This window comes from Nothoprocta perdicaria, unplaced genomic scaffold (assembly GCF_003342845.1).
Source record: "Nothoprocta perdicaria isolate Ctin4 unplaced genomic scaffold, notPer1 scaffold_128, whole genome shotgun sequence".
Lineage (NCBI taxonomy): Eukaryota > Metazoa > Chordata > Aves > Tinamiformes > Tinamidae > Nothoprocta > Nothoprocta perdicaria.
The window spans coordinates 250,946-268,559 of record NW_020454405.1 but is presented as its reverse complement, the minus strand read 5'-3'; the positions used below and the strand labels follow the sequence as shown (position 1 = coordinate 268,559).

Here is a 17,614-nt window from a genome sequence, read left to right as displayed (position 1 = left end):
AAAAAAAGGGGGGGGAGAGGAGAAATAAAAAGAAGAAAAAAGAAAAGAATAGAAAAGGACACCCCAAGCACTCATCGGATCAGTCTAAGTCCAGACTGCTCGAAGTGTATTTGAAAAATCGGTTTTAAGTTAATGCACGCACAAGATGTAGAATATCTGCGAAGGCATTGGAGAGAGGGGGAGGGGAGGGGCTGGGAGGCATTAAATGGGCTTTTTGGTGGTTGCTTGTTTAAATAAAATATAGAACGGGACTTGTCATTTAATCCCTCAAAAGGGATGCCTTACAAATATCGATGCTGTTGGAAAATGCAAGGGGTTTAATTTTCTTGCTTTTAGTCCAAACAAAGCTCTGGTGGTGTCTGCGCGCGATCAATCTTGGCCGCCAAAAGGTTTGACAGCTACTGGCCCTTAAGAACACATTTAAAGCTTCTTGCTCTTTCCAAGATCAAATGTGGCCGGGAAAAGAGGCAGAGCAAGAAACGCAAGTAAACAAGAAAAAAAGCTGCTTTTAAAATATGCTGGCAGAGGACGATTCGCCTGCCTGTGGGAAGAGCCCGTTTTTATTTTACTTCTCGGTGGCTACCTTGAGTTCGGGCTTTTCCTTTTATTTTCTTTTTATTTTTTTTCTGGAAAATATTGGAATTAACAGCAGGATGACAAATAAAAAAGAAAGAGGTTTGGACTCTAACCAGGCTTTGTGAGTAAAACCTGTGTGGGTGTCTCTATTCTGCACATTTGTTTCTTGTGGTCAGTCTAATACAAAAACCACCTGGAACAAAACCTTTGGAGAGGGGACGCGAAATTCTTGGGCAAATCAATTACTTCTGCCTCCAGAGAGATCTTATAATCGGTCAAATTTTAAATGCAAAGATACAGATTCTTATATTAATTTAAGATTGGGGGAAAAAAAGGAGATAGGGTGTGTTTTCTGAAAAAGAATTTAAAAAAAAAAGAGCGGGGGGGTCAAAATCGCCTGTATTTTTCTTTCTTTAGACTGTCTGTGGGGAAGGAAACGCGAAATTCTCTCTTTTTTTTTTTTCTTTCTCCCATAACTGCAATTCGTGGCGCTAATGTTAAATTAACATATTAAATACTCACCGATTGCACCATTATCTTTTGTTTTATGTAACGTAACTAATACGAGGGGCGGGGGGAGGGGGAGACTGTTTGGAGTTTTAGTCTCAAATAAATAATGTGCGCTTATTTGAAAGATTTGATGATCTCGCATCAATTGCAGAAAGAATTATTACTATTAATAATAATAAACACTCTTTTCGCCCGTGAAAATCATAATCTTGAGTAATAATTATATTTCAATGACAGATATCAGACTAAATAACCCTCCCTCAATGCCTACCTACCTATGCCCGCAATAAAMAACTTTATATAAATATATTTGCAAATCCTTTCTGCACATGTTTTACCTATTTACGCAGAAAAGCTCTATTTAGATTCACGGCCGAGTGATAATGTTGCAGCATCAGGCAAGGATGGCTCTGGGAACAAGATAAAGCCCAAAGATTAGTAATATTTCAGCATGAGACCAAAATGGCGACATTTCTTTCTGTACTCCCAAAGATACAGATGGTGAACAGCGTGCGCGACTATCTCTGCAGCCGGGGATTATTGCGACCTTATAAACGCGCGCGGGGATATTTTACCCAGTCTATTAAGGTCCCTTTTGATTTATCTTTCGCGTTTCAATCAGAGAATTACGGACACTTCGCCCGAAAGGAAGGAAAATCGGATTTAAGCGGACGCCTTGGAGTTTGCGGCTCCCCCCTAGGACGGAGGCGGCCCGGAGCCCCCGCGGATCCCGCCTGGAGCCCGAAGGCGCCGGGATAAGCAACGGGAATTGGCCGCGCCCGCGGGAAGGCGGCTGCGGGGGCTGCCCTCCTCCGAGGCTGCCCGAAAAGAGACAAAATCCACTTTTTTAGCGGAAAACAAATAAATAAATGTATTTATTTATTTATTTATTTGCGTATTTATTTATTTAKATCCGGCGGTGGGGGTGGCGGCTCCGCGGGCAGATCCGCTCCTCACAGGGCCCCCAGCCGCGCCCGGCCCTGGCTGCGGGCCCGATTCCCCCCCACCGCGGAGTCCGCCCGGCTCCGCTCCGCGCCCGCGCACGGCTCTATGGCGAGCGCGGCGGCCGCGGATTCGCTGCGCACGCACACGCGCAAACCCGCACACACAAATGCACACAAAAACGCACACGCAAACCCACACATTAATGCACACAGAAATGCACACACTACACACACACTCATTCCGTCCCCTCGACTGCAAAGCGCGCTTCCCCCGCGCTTCTCCCGCCCTGCGGCGCGCAGTGCTCCGCGCCCTCCGCGGCCTCTCCCCCACGGGCGCGCGCCCCGGGAAGGGGCCCCTTTCGGCAAGAAAAACCTGCCCCCCCACATCCACCCTTCACCTCCTCACTGCGGCCCTGCGCGGGCGCGGAGAGAGCGCACCCCGCGTAGCCCCCCGCGCTGCTCCGCGGCCGGGCCTCGCCTCTGCGCATGGAGCAGAGCAGGACAGGCCCGTCCATCGCAGGTTTTAGGCTCCATTACAATAATAATAATAATAATAATAATAATAATAATAATAATAATAATAATAATAATAATAATAATAATAATAATAATAAATAGTAATAATAATCCCTCCGCCTGTCTGCCAAGCACTGGAGAAGGCAAAGTCATTCGCCAAGGAGAGCGGATCCTGGAGAGCTTAGAGCCGCGTTTGATGGCTCCCCTCGCCACAAAGGGCTCTCCCTTCTCCTGCCCTGCAAATAATACCTCCTTAACTCGTTATTATTCAGAATAAAAACTTTATTTTTTTTTCTCAGAACGTGAGCAGCAAGGAATGTATAACTTTCAAAACAAATCTAGTCTTTTCAGCTTTACAGACTCTCCGCCTAGCTGGATGTTACAAGCATAAATTATTCAAACTGCGATCTTTTTCCCAGGTTTTATTGCATCATCATCATCGTTACCATTGTTTTTAGTAAAAGAGTTATAGTTCCCTTTTGAATGATATTTCCTACACGTGCCAATATGCCTTCTAACATATGGCCAGGTAAATACCTCCTGAATATTCAGGGTACAGTTTTTTTATATATATATAAATATGAACAAATGGGGATAAATAAAAATTTAAACACTTAGATTATTCAATGTTTCAAAAAAAATATAAATAAATCTGAATGTTCACCAGCATACACACATTGAAAGACTTACACGTATTAATAATTGTCCAGGGAGCCCCTGTCCAAGCGCTTTTGATGTCTTTCTCGCTATTTAAAAGAAGTGCAATAAAAAAAATTGCTTCCCCGTGGGATCAATCATGTACGAACAAATTCACATTTAAGAATTCCTTTTATAGAAAATTTGTTCATATACCCTGTTTTGATAAAAGTGTAGAAGGTAAAGTATAAAGCCTATGTATAGTCCCAAAGTGAGACACAAGGCTACAGTTCAAGAAGATAAATATCCACTAGTGAAACTATAGAGCAATTCAAGCAACAAATATTGCTACGTCACATAAACTAGAGAACATTTTTACCAAAGGAAACAAACCAAACCAAACAAACAAAAAAAGAAACAAGAGAGGAGAGGACACATAGTGGGGTAAGGAAAGAGGGGAGGGAAGGGCACAAATACTTTTAAAAACTTGGGGATTTCATGTTCCACTTAGTGACTCCCGTGTCTTACAGGTGGGTGAGTTTGGGCGCTTCCTGAATTCTTCCCTGAGAAGGATGGTGAGCAGTAAGGTCTGTGTATGTCGGGTGTGGGTCACAAGGTCCATGGTGGTGGCTGTTGCCCATCGGCCCAGCCCCGCTGTAGTCCATGTTGGCAGAGGGAGGATGAGGGAGATGAGTTAGACCAAAGATGGAAGGCCCAGAATTGGCCATGGTCTCCACATAGTTGCCCCCTACATAGACGGGGCTTCCCTGTATGTGTGGATTCCCATAACCGTTGCCTTGAAGAGGATGAGTATCGTATTCAGGTGATGTCACAGCTGCTGTCCCCGTGTATCTCTTTTGAGGAGGTGGGCAATTATTAAGAGGAGCAGTATATGATGCAGGGATGCCATACGTATTTTGATGAGGCTTGTTAAATGATGGYGGCGACTGGGGCTCGTAGGGGACACTGTTTACTAAAGAATGCATAGAGTTTAGGTAGCCACCAGGAGCAGGAGGGACGGGGCTTCTGCTTGGGGATTGTCCTCCTGAAGAGGTCATCATGCCCTTGCCCTTTTGATCCTTTTTGTATTTCATCCTGCGGTTCTGAAACCAGATTTTGATCTGTCTTTCTGTGAGATTGAGCAAATTAGCCATCTCTACCCTTCGCGGCCTGCAAAGGTATCTATTGAAGTGGAACTCCTTTTCCAGTTCTACCAGCTGGGCACTTGTGTAAGCTGTACGGGCTCGCTTAGAGGATGCCTGCCCCGGAGGGCTTTTGTCACCAGCACAACTCTCACCTATGCAAATCACACAAAGAACACAATCAGCATGATGAACCTGGATGCTGCTACCAGAGACAACACGAGCACCTGGAGAGTCCAACTCTGGGGCACAAGGAGCCCAGGTGTGCCAGGAGCGCTCCCGTCCCACCTGGAGATCAGGCACGCCATGCTTCCAACCTCAAGGGGCTCGCAGGGGGCCTCTTGCTCCTCTATRGGGTCACCAAGAGACTATACTTGCCTCATTTAGAGATGACAGTCAGTGCTAGAACATGCCGGTTGGATTTGCAACAGGGAAAAGAAAAATGTCAGGGACAAGAAATTGGGGTTTAGAACCCTGAATGTGAATGTGCACCTATGACTCTGCTGACATCTTGGGCTCAGGTTCTTCAAGAACTAGCTGCTTCTCAACACTAAAAAGATCTACAGCCCTCTTYTTCTGGAAACTGCCATAAAAACACATCAGCTACTGATGTCTGAAGGTTAAGTGTCTACTGTAGCACAGAATTATGCACTTAGACATAAGACTAGTGCATAGACTATACTGCWTTTCTCCCCTATCTAGTGTATAGCATAAACAAACATATGGTAGTGATTGGGAGACATAGTAAATGTTACAAGAACATACGGTGGCTATGCTTGTATATAGGCGTGTATTTAAATGTTATTGCTTTTTAATAAAGGAAATATACAATATGTAAGACTGTAAATAATAATGTTACCACAGCTTTAAAGAGCACACTGGAGAAGACATTTGTTAAGGTTTTAGACTCTATTCCCAAGAAACACTTAAGAGAAAAAGAATAAGAGGTTAATACAAAGRCAAGTCCTGGGCATTAGCGCCAGCACCTGTGATATCGATTTGGGCTTCCTTGAGTAATAAAAGTGTTAATATGCACTTCCATGCCTCAAAGAATATTTTATGGGCTCAAGTTTATGGCACTCCAGAATTATTTTTGTTTGCTAGGCCTGTAACTTTGCCAATCAGCTTGTTAAAGTAGGAAGAGCTCCTGACTGCATGTGAGGCATTGATCCTGGCCGCACATGATTATGAGCTATTTTATTCGTGTTACACTTCAGCAGAGATAGGTCACTGTCTTATTAATCTAGCAGCACTGTGCCAACAAAGTACTCAGGACAGGCCTCTGGCTTGAGGCCTAGGCTGCTCCGCACTGACATGATTTACAGCAGCGGGGATTACCTACAAAATGTGAGCGATGCAGGAGGGCACAACAGCATCAGCCACTGGGAAAAAAAATCACTTTGGATCCATCCTGTTGGGTTGGGAAAGTTTTATGGGATAGGGGGGAGGGAAAGCTTTACAGTGGGGGTTTAGCAGAGCGCCCATTGCAATCAGTGGGGACCCTTCCCCAAAGAGGAGAGAAGGCTAAATCAGAGAGGAAATAAAGTCACCCCWCTCCTTCCCTCCCAGAAGTGGAGGTGGACAGGGCTCCCCTCCTCCCCACCAGACACGTGGCCAGCCCGGAGGGCCCCAGGGGAAAGGGGAGCGTGTTTCGTACCTGAACTGGAACTGCTGTTTTTCTGCTTTGTGTTTTGCCGAGACTCTTTCATCCATGGGAATATCTGTTTGGACACAGTGGGCGAGTTAAGAGCCGGGCTCTTGGTGGAGTTGGCTGGGGCAGGGTTGTTGCTGCTGGCATTTTGAGATGGGGAGGCAGAGGACGGAGGCGGAGGCTGCGCCGGAGGCTGCTGTGGTGGGGCCTGAGGCTCCGTGAGGCCGGGGGGCTGGAGAGGCTGGCTGGGGAGGGTCCTCATGCAACTCTCACTGATGTCATTGGCCTTGTGGTGGGACACGGAGCTGCCGGGGGACTGGAGGGAGCACGCGGGGCGGTGGTACTCGGTTTCCACGAGTGATGAAGACGGAGGATATTGCTGCTGACTCGCATTATAAGTGAAACCATTTGCTCCTTGGTAGGGGTAGGCACCATAGATTGCAGAGCTGTCGTAGTAGGTCGCTTTTTGCATTTCGTTGTTTCCCAATATTTATTTCGCAAACTGACAGGGTCTTGACACCCTTGGAGAATAACATTGGCACCCCTCTGTCACGTGGCGCTCTTCCTCCAATGGCCTCTCCGGGCAGACCTGGGGTGCGGGGAGAGCAGAGCAGGGTGAAGAAATGGGACAAATCCATCTTACTTTCAATAGCTAAGTGACATGAAAGCCATAAAAGAAAAAGTGGTCAGCAATATTTAGCAGCATGACTTGGCCTCAGGCACRGAGAATTTTGATATAAAAGCTGCCTGGATTTACTGGCAGCTACAAATATGCACTTTGCTGCACCGGGATAGAGGCTTTCGAGGGTTTTTCCCCTTCCTTTCTTCTARAGAAACAGAGCAGGGCACCACAGGGCAAGGCGGGTGATCGTTTATCACTGAGAGGCTGTTTTAATACCAGCCTCTGAGATAAGAGTGATCGAGGAATCTGTAACGTGCAGGGGCTGGACTATTTCTTCATTCCCACTCTAGGATTATCCCCTTGTCCATAATCAGTGGTTTTATTTTTAGCCTTTCTCTCCAGATTGCAGCTTTTCCTACAGCTCCCAAGGAGCATAGGAGGCTTCTGGTGCCAGAGGGTAGGAGCGGGGTGGGCAGATCCTCTGGCCCATCCGAAGKGACAGATTTGGGCTTGCCCGGGAGATGCTCCATGGGCAGATGAAAAAAAGCGGAGTCCGTTCTCCCCTCGTGCGCTCGCGGAGCCGCTGCCCCTCCGCGACCACCCCCGCGGACACGCGTGGGGACCCCGGGATGCTGCAGCCGCTCCGTGCCAAAACCCCCCGGCAAGTCCATGGGGGCAAGAGACCCACCTCGGCCTTTTTCCCCTTTACTTATTTTCAAGACGCTAACTTTTCGTGGAATTAACCAGATTCTACCTGTTAAAACATGATGGATTGGGAAAAAAAAAATAACACACCAGGAACCTGAAAAACCAGCGTTCATCTCCATGACCACGGCTTGAACTTTCCTTCTAACTTAGCGATAATAGGTTCTGTCTTGGAAACTGCTATGTAATTTGATGTATGAGGGTCACTTGGCTGGGGAGAGAGAGGGTGGACACAAACCCAGAGAAAGCTTCTCCTGCCCGGGTGATTTTTTTTTTCTTCCCCATTTCCCGCCCTGATTTTTTTTAACTTCTTTTTTTTTTTTAACTATTTTTTAACTTTTTTTTTTAATTATGTTTTATCTGCTAGACTAGCAGCTAAACCAGCTAAAGAAAAGTTCTCAGTAAAGAGAACTAAATTCTTTAGCTAACCAGCTAGAGAATTGTTCTCAGCCAACCTAGAGGGAATGTGCAAGTTACCTCCAATCGAGGAACTCTTTCCACATGCAGACATTATTCTCAGAAATTAAAATGTGTCCCTTACCGCCCCCCCGCCCCGCCCGTGCTGACAAACAGCTCCAGTTATCTCCGGCTATTTGGGTCGAAATAGCCCMAATTTCTTTTGCCACTTTCCTTGTATTTATGCTGCCGGATACTCCCCCTCAACCCGCCCCCCCTTCCCCGAACATCTAACGACGACAAATGCTTAGAGGCGAAAAATGTTACACAACAGATGCACCAAATGATCGCCCTCAACCCCTTTCAAGTTATACAAGTTCTTAGAAAACAGCATTGCCTTTGTTAGAGGGCAACGAAATTAAGGTAACACACCTACAGCAGGGCGGCTGCCGAATTATTGCACTAATCAAGCTCTTTGGATGTTATTAAGCTAATAAACCCAACAAGATCTGAGGAGCACAGACAATTTCCAGCTCGTCGCCTTTCTTTCCTAATGATATCTAGGCCTGGTGTGATTTTTCTCGATTCCTCGGCTTCCGAAAGAGAGAAGAGGGACATCACTGYAAGAGCAAAATGAGGAAATAGCGAGGCAGCGGCGATTTTACAACCGCACCGGCCTTTCATGAGGGTGACTTCAAATATTCCGAGTCCCCTCAGAGGTTTTGAAGTTTGTCCGAGTCYCCGCGGCTCCCCTTTCCGCGCAGCAAGAGAGGCCCCCAGGGCCCCCCGTGCTCCCCCCGCASCTGGCCGCAAACGAGGGGCATCTTTGTTCCGAAGGCGAAATATTATGGAATATTCGCCCGTCTGACGGCAAATAAATACATACATATAAGTAAATAGACAAACTAATAAATAAATAACCACGCGACGCCGCTTTCGGCCTTGAAAGTGAGCAGTTCCCACAAACTTGCARAGCAGCGGGGTAACCTGAGGAGTCCCCGGCCATTGCTCTCGGAAATGGTAATAGCAGGAGTAATAGCGACAACGATAACGATAATAACAGCACCCTGGAGGGGACGGAGGACGAGGCGGGGAGAAATTTATCACCAGAGCCGGTGTCCGGAGTGGGGAGAGTTCCCCACTGCCTCCACCAAGACAAAAGGCCAACTCTCGCAAACACCGTCCGGCCCCCAAAATTTGCGAGTTTCATAGGCTCTGTCTCCGTTCGTGCAAGATACCTCTGCCCTYTGCCACATGCACCCCAGTCGAGTAGGAGACAGCAGAGGAAAAGTGCTTGGGGACAGGCCCCTCTTTTCCCCTCCCGCCTCCCCCCAACTCTCCGCACTTCGCAGTTCATCTGCCCCCTACCACCCCTTTCCTCCACCTTGCCCAGTGCTAAGAACACGGAATCTCTTCCCTGTAGCTCCCAGCCGAACCCCAAACTCCGAAACTAGGAAGGAAAAAAAACAGGTACCCCCCCCCCCGAAAGATTTCTTCAAGATAACGACAAAGTTGAGAGAAGGGGAGGGGGGAGAGGAGAGAGAGCTGCCTGAACACGAAGTGTAAGGGTATCAGTCACTGCCTGGAAGGAAGCCCCAGCTTGTGAACTCTTCTTGAACCGACATTTAAGTCTACGGTCATAAATCACTGGGACATAAACTCCGCCATTCACGACTGATAGCAGCGTATTTGTGGCCTGCTTACCTTAACTTCTGACGACTGAGGCGGAAGCCAGCGTTTTTTTTTTTTTTTTTTTTTTTTTTTTTTTTTTTTTTTTTTTTTTTTTTTTTGGCGGCTCGCGGCGACACAAGCCAGGGAGTGGGGACTATTTCCCTCCGGCCAAGAGCCCGCGGCCGCTGCGGGACCGGCAGCGGCTCCGCTCCCCCCGCGGCGGCCGCGAGGGGCCCGCCCGGGACGGGGACGGCAGCTCCGGCCCCCCGGCTGCCCCCGGCCCCCTCCCCACCGTGTCCCGAGCGGTGCCCGGGGCCGCTCCCGAGCGCTGCTCCCCGCGCCTGCTGGGGAGAGGAGGGAGAGAAAGGCGAAAAGGTGGGGGAGGGTGGGGGAAAAATGGAAAAAGGGGAAAAAAAAAAAAAAAGAAAGAAAGGAAGGAAGGAAGGATGAAAGAAAGAAAGAAAGGCAGCGCCTGAGGGAGCCTGGGACAGGGTGGGGGCTGGGAGAAGGAGCGAAGGAGCGTGGCAGTGAAGGAGTGTGGCTCCCCCCAGCACCCGGGCGTCACTAAAGTCCAGGAAAATTATGTTAATGGAGACAAACAGCGCTCACAAAGGGTCGCTCTCACCGGCCTCCGGGGGTGCTGCCGCGGGCTTGTTTGTTTTGTCCCTCTTAGGAGCGGGCTTGGGGGGCGGCCGGGCAAGCGCCCCTTGCCCGCCCGGGCCCCGGTGAGCGGCGGCAGCGGTGTGGGGCTCTGGGCGCTCAGAGGCGAGCGAAGCCCGCCAGGATGCGGGCTCTGGACAGCGCTGCCCGAGCCGCGATGGAAATCATTAGAGTTACTAATTATTAACTCATGCATGCGTGAGCGCGCACACACACACACACACAGATGTACCCAAAGGCACCGCCACCCCCCAGGCACCAGCGGCGCGGGCACCCAGGGACCCCCGCCCGCCCGCATGTGCTGCCCAGGCGGGCGGCAGGACCCGCACCCCCCCGGGGGGGGCGCGTGGGCGCAGTCCCGCGTGGGCTCCGCACGAGCACGCGGGGAAGGTGCTGCCGGCCCCACTGCCACGCGGGGCTTTCCGTGGCTGCGGTGCCGCTGTCCCCAGCCCCCCCCGACCCGACTCCCGTTTCTGTCGGGCACACGGGAGAACTTAAATCAAGTTGCAACCCCTACCCATTTGGGTAGTTCCTGGGCTCCGTGCATTAAGCGGAGGTTCTGAGTAAGGGATAGGTGTAAATTTGACGTTACTTCGTTAATTAAGGCATTAAAAATATAAGTAGTCCSTTTAAAGCATGGTGGAGCTCGGCGTCGTCTTAAAGCACAAACAAAGTGAGGGGGAAGCGAAAATAAAAAGCACTATAAGGGTAGGGTGGCCTCTTACGCATACCAATGGTTTTTGTCATTTATGGCTATGCAAGATTTATGACTTCATGCACCAAAGCTGTAAACAGAGCACTAAAACAGAAAACACTTGCTCCTTATGGCATAAGTGAGAAGGCACCACATGAAAGGGGAAGCGGGCAGCGTAGGAGGAGAGGAGAGGCAAAAATCCCGCGTATGCATTTTGCTTCAAACAACCTCCTGAATGTTGCATCGGAAGAAAAGTCTTTTTAGTCAATAATCAACCCCACACTTTCTTCTGAAACTGCTGATCTGCCTTTCGCCCTGTCTCCCGACCAAATAGCGAGAGGCACCGCTGAGCCCGAAAGGAGCCCTCCGGAATTAAGAGGAAAATTTGGAAGTGAGAACTTAGGACTCCAGCAACCTGCGGACGCCGCACGGTGCCGGTTTGGGGAGCGCTACCGAAAGGGAGTTTGACCTTTTCTTATGAGTGTATTTAAACTTTGGAGCTGTCTCTGACTGGATATTCTGTCTCTACTTCCTTCATAGGGAGTATTTTAGAATATTTGAGAGCGAAGACAGGGAAAGGGGATGGGAGGGGGTCTTAAAAAAAAAAAAAAAAGAAAAAGAAAAAGAAAAGAAAGAAAAAAGGATTTGCGAAGGACTTTAATTGTGAGAGCTGAAGTGATTCATAGGAATAATGAAGTATTTCCGCCATTCGTTTTACTGCCTGCAAAGAGTATTTTGCGATATTTCGGCCACAGGACCCATTKCCGCACACCCCCTCTCTTTCCGAAGAGGTCGTTTTAAACGAGAAGATGATTTTTTTATGTGCGTTATAATGGAAGAATAAGTCGAGGTAACACCTCCCAGCGCACAGATCCCTGCTGCTTTTATCTGCCTTTTCCTCTCCGAGGCCGAATATTTTCTCTCCGCTGCATTCCGCAGAGAGCGATAGCACTCGCCTCCGAGAGGGTCCGCGGGGCTCTGGGGCTGCTGCACGAGTCAGAAACGAGCTGCGTTTTCCTCCCACAGGGTCACATCCTGCCGAGCTCTCCCCTTGCTCCCCATTATCGTTAGCTGCCGAATAAAATAATGGCTATAAAGCGTTTTATCCTTGAGGTGCTCTGAAATACGAGCAGGCAGCGCTATAATTCATGGCCGATTTGCGGAACCTCCTAGGGAAGATATAGAGAGGAAGGGACTCGCAGGGGAGTGGGACAAATTCTGGAAGCAGTGCCGGGGTGAGTCGTTAGGGAGTTTGTCGGGGGTATTAACTGTCCAAGAGACGGGATTGAACTAACGAATATTAGGAGCGGCCGCGCTTAAACTGAACTACTGCTCTCTATACTGCTCTCCTCTAACACCAAAGATCCGCGGCGGACACTTTGCTATTTGCTCAGCAGACTGAGGTTATTTACACAAGCCGCCCGAAATATCCCTCTCTTACAAAACTCCCCTGGCTTTTTTTTTTTTTTTTTTTTCTGGAGTAAGACTCTATTATTTATGAGTGTTTTAACTGGGTCAAAATGCATCCGAACTGGGTCATAAATCAGAGGAAACACTGCCAAGTAATTGAGCTGCAATTAAAGCTTACACTTTATTTTGGAGGCGCGTTTTGGCCCGTTTGAAAATATGGCAAAGCCAACCTTTCCTTGCAGACACACTGCTTGGAAAGCAATAGCTCTGCTTCCGAGCACAAGAGAGACATCTTGTCTAATAAAGGACAACATGATTCAGGGTGGCGAGAGAAGGGGAAATCGCATTTATTTGGGTCAATTCTGTTCTGAGGGCAGCTCAGAGATCAGGAAAGCGAGAAACCGGCACTGCTATTTCTGCCTTACAGAATGGCCGCGAATTGTTTCAAGTGGAAATACTGGATTTTGGGGTTCTTTTTTTTTTTTTTTTCAGCCGATGTTTTGTTTCTATTTTTTGTTCACTTTTCCTCCTCTCCCTCACTCCGACCCCTCACAGACTGAGTAATTCCCAGCACCCAGTAGCCGGAGACAAAATGGTATGGCAGAGAGAGGTGCTGACCAAACTGCGCGAAAAGAAAACCCTGAGCGCTGTGACCTTTCCCAAAGCCAAGACCCGTCGGGGGATGTCATTTTATGTAACATTTCACCCTYCTTGGGTAATCAATTATTTCTCTCATATTCGGGGTTTACAGTGCGTTCCTTATATATAGTCATATTCACATATATTTATAGGCATAAGCACATACTCACATATTTATAAACAAGCATATACATATTATATGTAAGACGATATAGAGAAGAGTTTAGAACTAGTGTATGCTTTCCCAGAAGATAGGCTCCACTCCTCCCCCTTTTCTTCTCACTTTCCAGATCCTCATTCAGAGTGGGGRAAAAAAAATCCCGGCTTGATTTATTGTTAGAAGCTGCGGCTCGATTTTGGTTCAGCTCCTTCTTGCCGAGCGCAAATAAAGACGAGCGTGGGGCTCGCTTGGGAAGGCGCAGCTTTGCCAGAGAGCAGGGCTCCCGGGCAGCCCTCCGTGCACGGGAAACAAAGTACCACTAAAGCATCATAAATAAAATGGCAGCACAATTGCATACTCATCGATTTGCAGCGCGGCATAAAACAACAACCRCTGCCGCACACCCGAGCACGACCCCGGCCGAGGATCATCCCCTCCCTCCCCGCACGCACCATTTTCGCCACCCCCCTGCCCAAACACATGCGTAAATAAACAAACACATAAGCGTAAAAAAAAWWAAAAWWAAWWAWWAAWWAAWAAAAAAAGAAAAGAATAAAGAGGCTTCCCATTTCTCKCCGATCATAAATAATGATAACATGGCAGTGCAGGGGATGGAGCGGAGGCAGCTGGCCATCAAATGCAGTGGGGGGGATCTCTACGGAGAAAAATAAATAAAGAAGCGAACTCTGCCCGGTCTGCTCGCTGCGAGGGGAGAGCGGAGCATTTACCGCAGCAAATTGAAACAAAGGGAGAAGCAGCCTGGCTGCGGGGCACCCGCACCCGCACGCACCCTCTCCAGCCTCTGCCACTGACCTTTGCCTCGAACAGCAATAACTCACCACGTAAATGAACAATCAACGGAAATACCTTAAAATAAAATCCATCCTTTCTAACGAAGCATTTCGTCCTCTCGTCTCGACAATAATCTTTCCATAAGGAATGAAAGCTGTCAGCGAAATGGCCAGCTCTTGCGGGGATGGTGATGGGGGCAGGAGAAAAAAAAAATAATAGAAAGCAGTGCTTGCTCTGAACAGAAACTGGAAAAGCGTAATCGCAGACGGAGCCAGACCGGGTCTCCACTCCAAATGCCACAATAATGCGCTGTATTATGTGCTCACGTGGTCATACGTCAACTTAAATCCTTTTATTTGAAATAGGGAATCACTGAAGGAACAGGGTTTCTTAGAGCGAGCCTTTGCTTTTAAAGCCTTAACCCAGTATGTTAAAGGAGAGTTTTAAGGGGGGAGGGGGAAGGGGGGGAATCAAGAGATGGAGATGATGGGGGGGGGGAATTCTCCTTCCTCCCACACTAACACTTCTTTACACAAAGCCCACTGCAAGGTAAGAGCAATTCTTTTCATAATACGGGGTCGCCCTGCACTTTGATACTTAGCCTAATTAACCGGCATTTGTTCTGCAGGCCCCGCCACGCTGCTCCACGCTGCTCGTCCTCTGCAACACCCGAAGAAAGCCCAAATCCTAACGCTGCTATTCCCAGCCCTCTTCCAAGCAGGACTTCCATGCTTCCCCCCACGCCCAGCCTTCCTTACCCTGCCATTGTACAGGGCTTGCTCGACTCCCACACGCTACATCAGGGCTCCTGTAGAAACTAAAAAGACCTATAATTACCTGACAAAGGCAAAAAAGAGTCTCTTCTAAGAGGCTAGTTGGTTTTTGTCCTTGTAACACACTATGAAGAATACACCTTCCTCCACTGGCGTGCCTCTGAATTTTGCAAAATCTTTGGGGACTTTGCTGTTAAACCTGTGCTTACGCATTTCCTATACATCTCGTTTGAGTGATGCACAAAATTATAGGTTTGTAACGATGAAAAAAAAAATGGGGAGGGGGGAGACTTCTGCCTAAGGGGGAAAAAATAAGAAGAGCAAAGCCCTATTCAGCCCCTGAGCCAGCCTATCAAGTGAACCAGCTTCGCCTGTGTGCGAACACCCTACGTCTTCCCCCAAGAGTGTTTAACTTTTGCTGTTGACACAATAAGCTAAGTAAACAAAAGAATCCCTAAAGTCGCACAGTTTTTTTTCTGGAAAGAGTCAAAGAAAACCAGATAGTTGGTGCTCTTAACGTGTTCCCTCTCCTGTCCTGCTACTCCAACATCTTGCATCATGATGTGAATCCCTTTCCCTGAATCTCTCCACCAGCCCCACGAGCTCGGCGGGAAGTTTCAGGTGACTCCCTATCCCCTTCTGCACCTTGCTGAACAGAATGCACGTTGTGTTTTAAAGGTGATTTATTTCTGCCTTGCATACCCTGCCTTGCATTGGGAAAGTGGGCCACTGGAATTTAAGCCCATCAGTAACAGTGGGTAGTAGTGGACACCGCAGAAAAGTCAGCGTGACATTACAACAGAGGAAGAACTTGCAATTTTTCATATTGAAGTGACTAAGACAGTAGCAGGGTACACACATATTATCCCTCACTAAGAACTGGAATAAAAAGTACATACTTTAGAGAAACAGGGAGCGTTAGCCACACACGACATCTCCAAGTCCATGACTAAGAGCGCAACTTATAACTCTGGAGCCCTCGCACTAAGTGTAAACTCGTGGTGAGTTCGGGACCCTTTTAAATGCATTGAGCTTAGAGCCCATAAAAGAGGCTCGCAGAGAAGCTCCCCTGTAACAATGCAGCCGAAATTAATGGGGAATGGAGCAGATGTTGAAAAAGCAGAGCAAGACTTTCTTGGGTCTGTTGTAAAAAGTTATCGACTGCTTTGCGTCAAAAGCAGAAAGATGGCTTTAGAACTTGCAGTCCCGAGCAAATAGAAACTACAAAAGCAATAAATCACAATCATAAGTCAGCTTAAATGCCTTAGCGCTAGCTATGGCTATTGGCTTCAAACCTCTGTTTTTATGAACATCTTTATTAGTATTAATGGTCAAGTTAATGCTAAAGCTACTGTTTAACGATTAACTCCTTTCATTTAGTTGGGAAACTAATTAATTCTTAAGAAAAATAACTTATTGGCGTGTGAATGCCTTCTACAGGGTGTGCTTTGGGAAGACAGGAGGGCGASTTTTCCTAACTTCGCAATGTTCCGGATCGCAGCTGAAACTGCTTCCCTTGCATTGATTTTGGAAAAGGTTTTCTTTGCTCTAGTAACATGATTATGAGTTTTCAGATACAAATTCAAATGATCTTGTAAGTAGCAGGAGCTTGATTTCCCCTGCCACCCCATATATTGCTTTGTTCCCCTTTCTGGACTTTCAACATTGTGTTTTATTACTCCGATGATTTGAAGACCTGAAGCCCTGTTTCTAGAAGAAAATGTGGAGCTTATCAGTAGGTCTGCTACTGATTTTTCTGGGCTTTATACACATGGCTTCGAGCTGAGCTGAAATTCCAGGCTCAGTAACAACAAACAGATTGGAGTTCATAACGTGCATTCATTTAGACAGTGCTTTTGTGCGAGCTCTGGCTTTAATAGTCACTCTTAGTATTAATGCTATTTAAAGTTAACTTTAATATAGATGGATTTAGCGCTTTTTGCTGTCTTTCAAGTTTATGTTTATGTCACTTCTTAAGAGGTAAGGCTATCACTCCCATGTGGAGGAGAAATGGGCATCACCACATGATACAAGTATTTATTTCCTTGCTTCCTCGAAAGCATTGAAATCTGCGGGGATGCAGAGCTGTTTACCTACATCTGGGCGTCTGATAGAGATAAAGTTGGTCTTTGATCATTTCGGAGCAGATAAAAAGAATACAGTTATCTGCTGCAGCCTCGTGAAAGTCCTTCTGCTGGGAAGGAGCGGGGTCTGCGAGCGCCAGGTCATTTTAGGAATCCAAAATATCTCTGCACGAAATGTTGTACATACATGCCACCGGAGGAAGGTCTGGATAGTCTTTCATACCATTTATTCCCTTCTAATTCACCATCCTGAGAGTGAATAGGCATTTGCAGTGGCTTTCTTTCTTTTCCTAGTTAAGATTTAAGCAGCCCATTAAGTCAACACAAAGAGTCCTTGTAGTCCTATAATTGATGGCTGCTTTTAAAAGGTAGTAAAATATACTAATTGTACATCAGCGTCCAAACCCGAGCAGGTAAATCTAGCAGTATTTTAAGCCACTTTTAGGCAAGTCTCCCTCCTCCACGGCTGCGCGCAACCAAGATCTCTGCAAAACTGCTGCTGTCAGAGACAACTATCGCCCCGCGGACTCCTACAGCTCCCCGTCATTAAACACCAACCTACGTCCGGTGCTAACGAGGCCATGGGAGACAAATACCTGCAGCTCGGTTAGGACCCCTTCTGTTGCGTGTGCTCGGACCCAGGAAAAATAAAATCAAAAAGAAAAAAAAAAAAAGAAAAAAAAAAAGAAGCTCATCTTTCCTGCCATCACCACATGAACGCGACATTTTTTTTTTCCTGCCGCAAAACCCGCAAAACAGGACGCGTTGCGGCTCTCCTCAAGCAGGAGGCAAACAAACCGGCCCCGATAAGGCATTCAGCACTGCAATGGCTCCAGCTGCCTGTCTCTCGCCTTACGACTTTGATTTGGAGAGGAGCGATGGACAAAGAGACCCTCAGCCGCTTTCGCTCTCCAAGTGACTTTGCATCCTTCCTGTTCCCAGTGCCTTTATAAGGATCACTCTTACCCAGGTCCCATATACTTCTTTGTCTGTCCGGACACGCGCATTCACCAGCCACAGAAGATGAATAGAA

General features: G+C 47.6%; 1 protein-coding gene and 1 long non-coding RNA gene across 3 annotated transcripts; one reads left to right on the top strand and one right to left on the bottom strand.

Moving 5' to 3' along the window:
* The first annotated feature begins 651 nt into the window (after positions 1-651).
* LOC112942442 lies at positions 652-1,809 on the top strand. The gene is made up of 2 exons (XR_003248385.1): positions 652-697; positions 1,709-1,809. It is a non-coding gene; the product is annotated as an uncharacterized LOC112942442 (long non-coding RNA).
* A 1,073-nt stretch (positions 1,810-2,882) lies between these two features.
* HOXA3 (homeobox A3) lies at positions 2,883-13,845 on the bottom strand. Of its 2 annotated transcripts, none has more exons than XM_026033383.1 (3): positions 13,800-13,845; positions 5,982-6,564; positions 2,883-4,479 (listed from the first exon to the last, which is right to left on the bottom strand). In XM_026033383.1, exons 2-3 carry the CDS (start codon positions 6,445-6,447, stop codon positions 3,707-3,709), a joined length of 1,239 nt encoding a protein of 412 aa, XP_025889168.1. In that variant the 5' UTR covers positions 6,448-6,564; positions 13,800-13,845; the 3' UTR covers positions 2,883-3,706. The 2 variants fall into 2 exon arrangements, with proteins under 2 accessions (XP_025889168.1, XP_025889170.1); XM_026033385.1 differs by lacking the exon at positions 13,800-13,845 and adding an exon at positions 9,403-9,418.
* Positions 13,846-17,614: the final 3,769 nt, after the last annotated feature.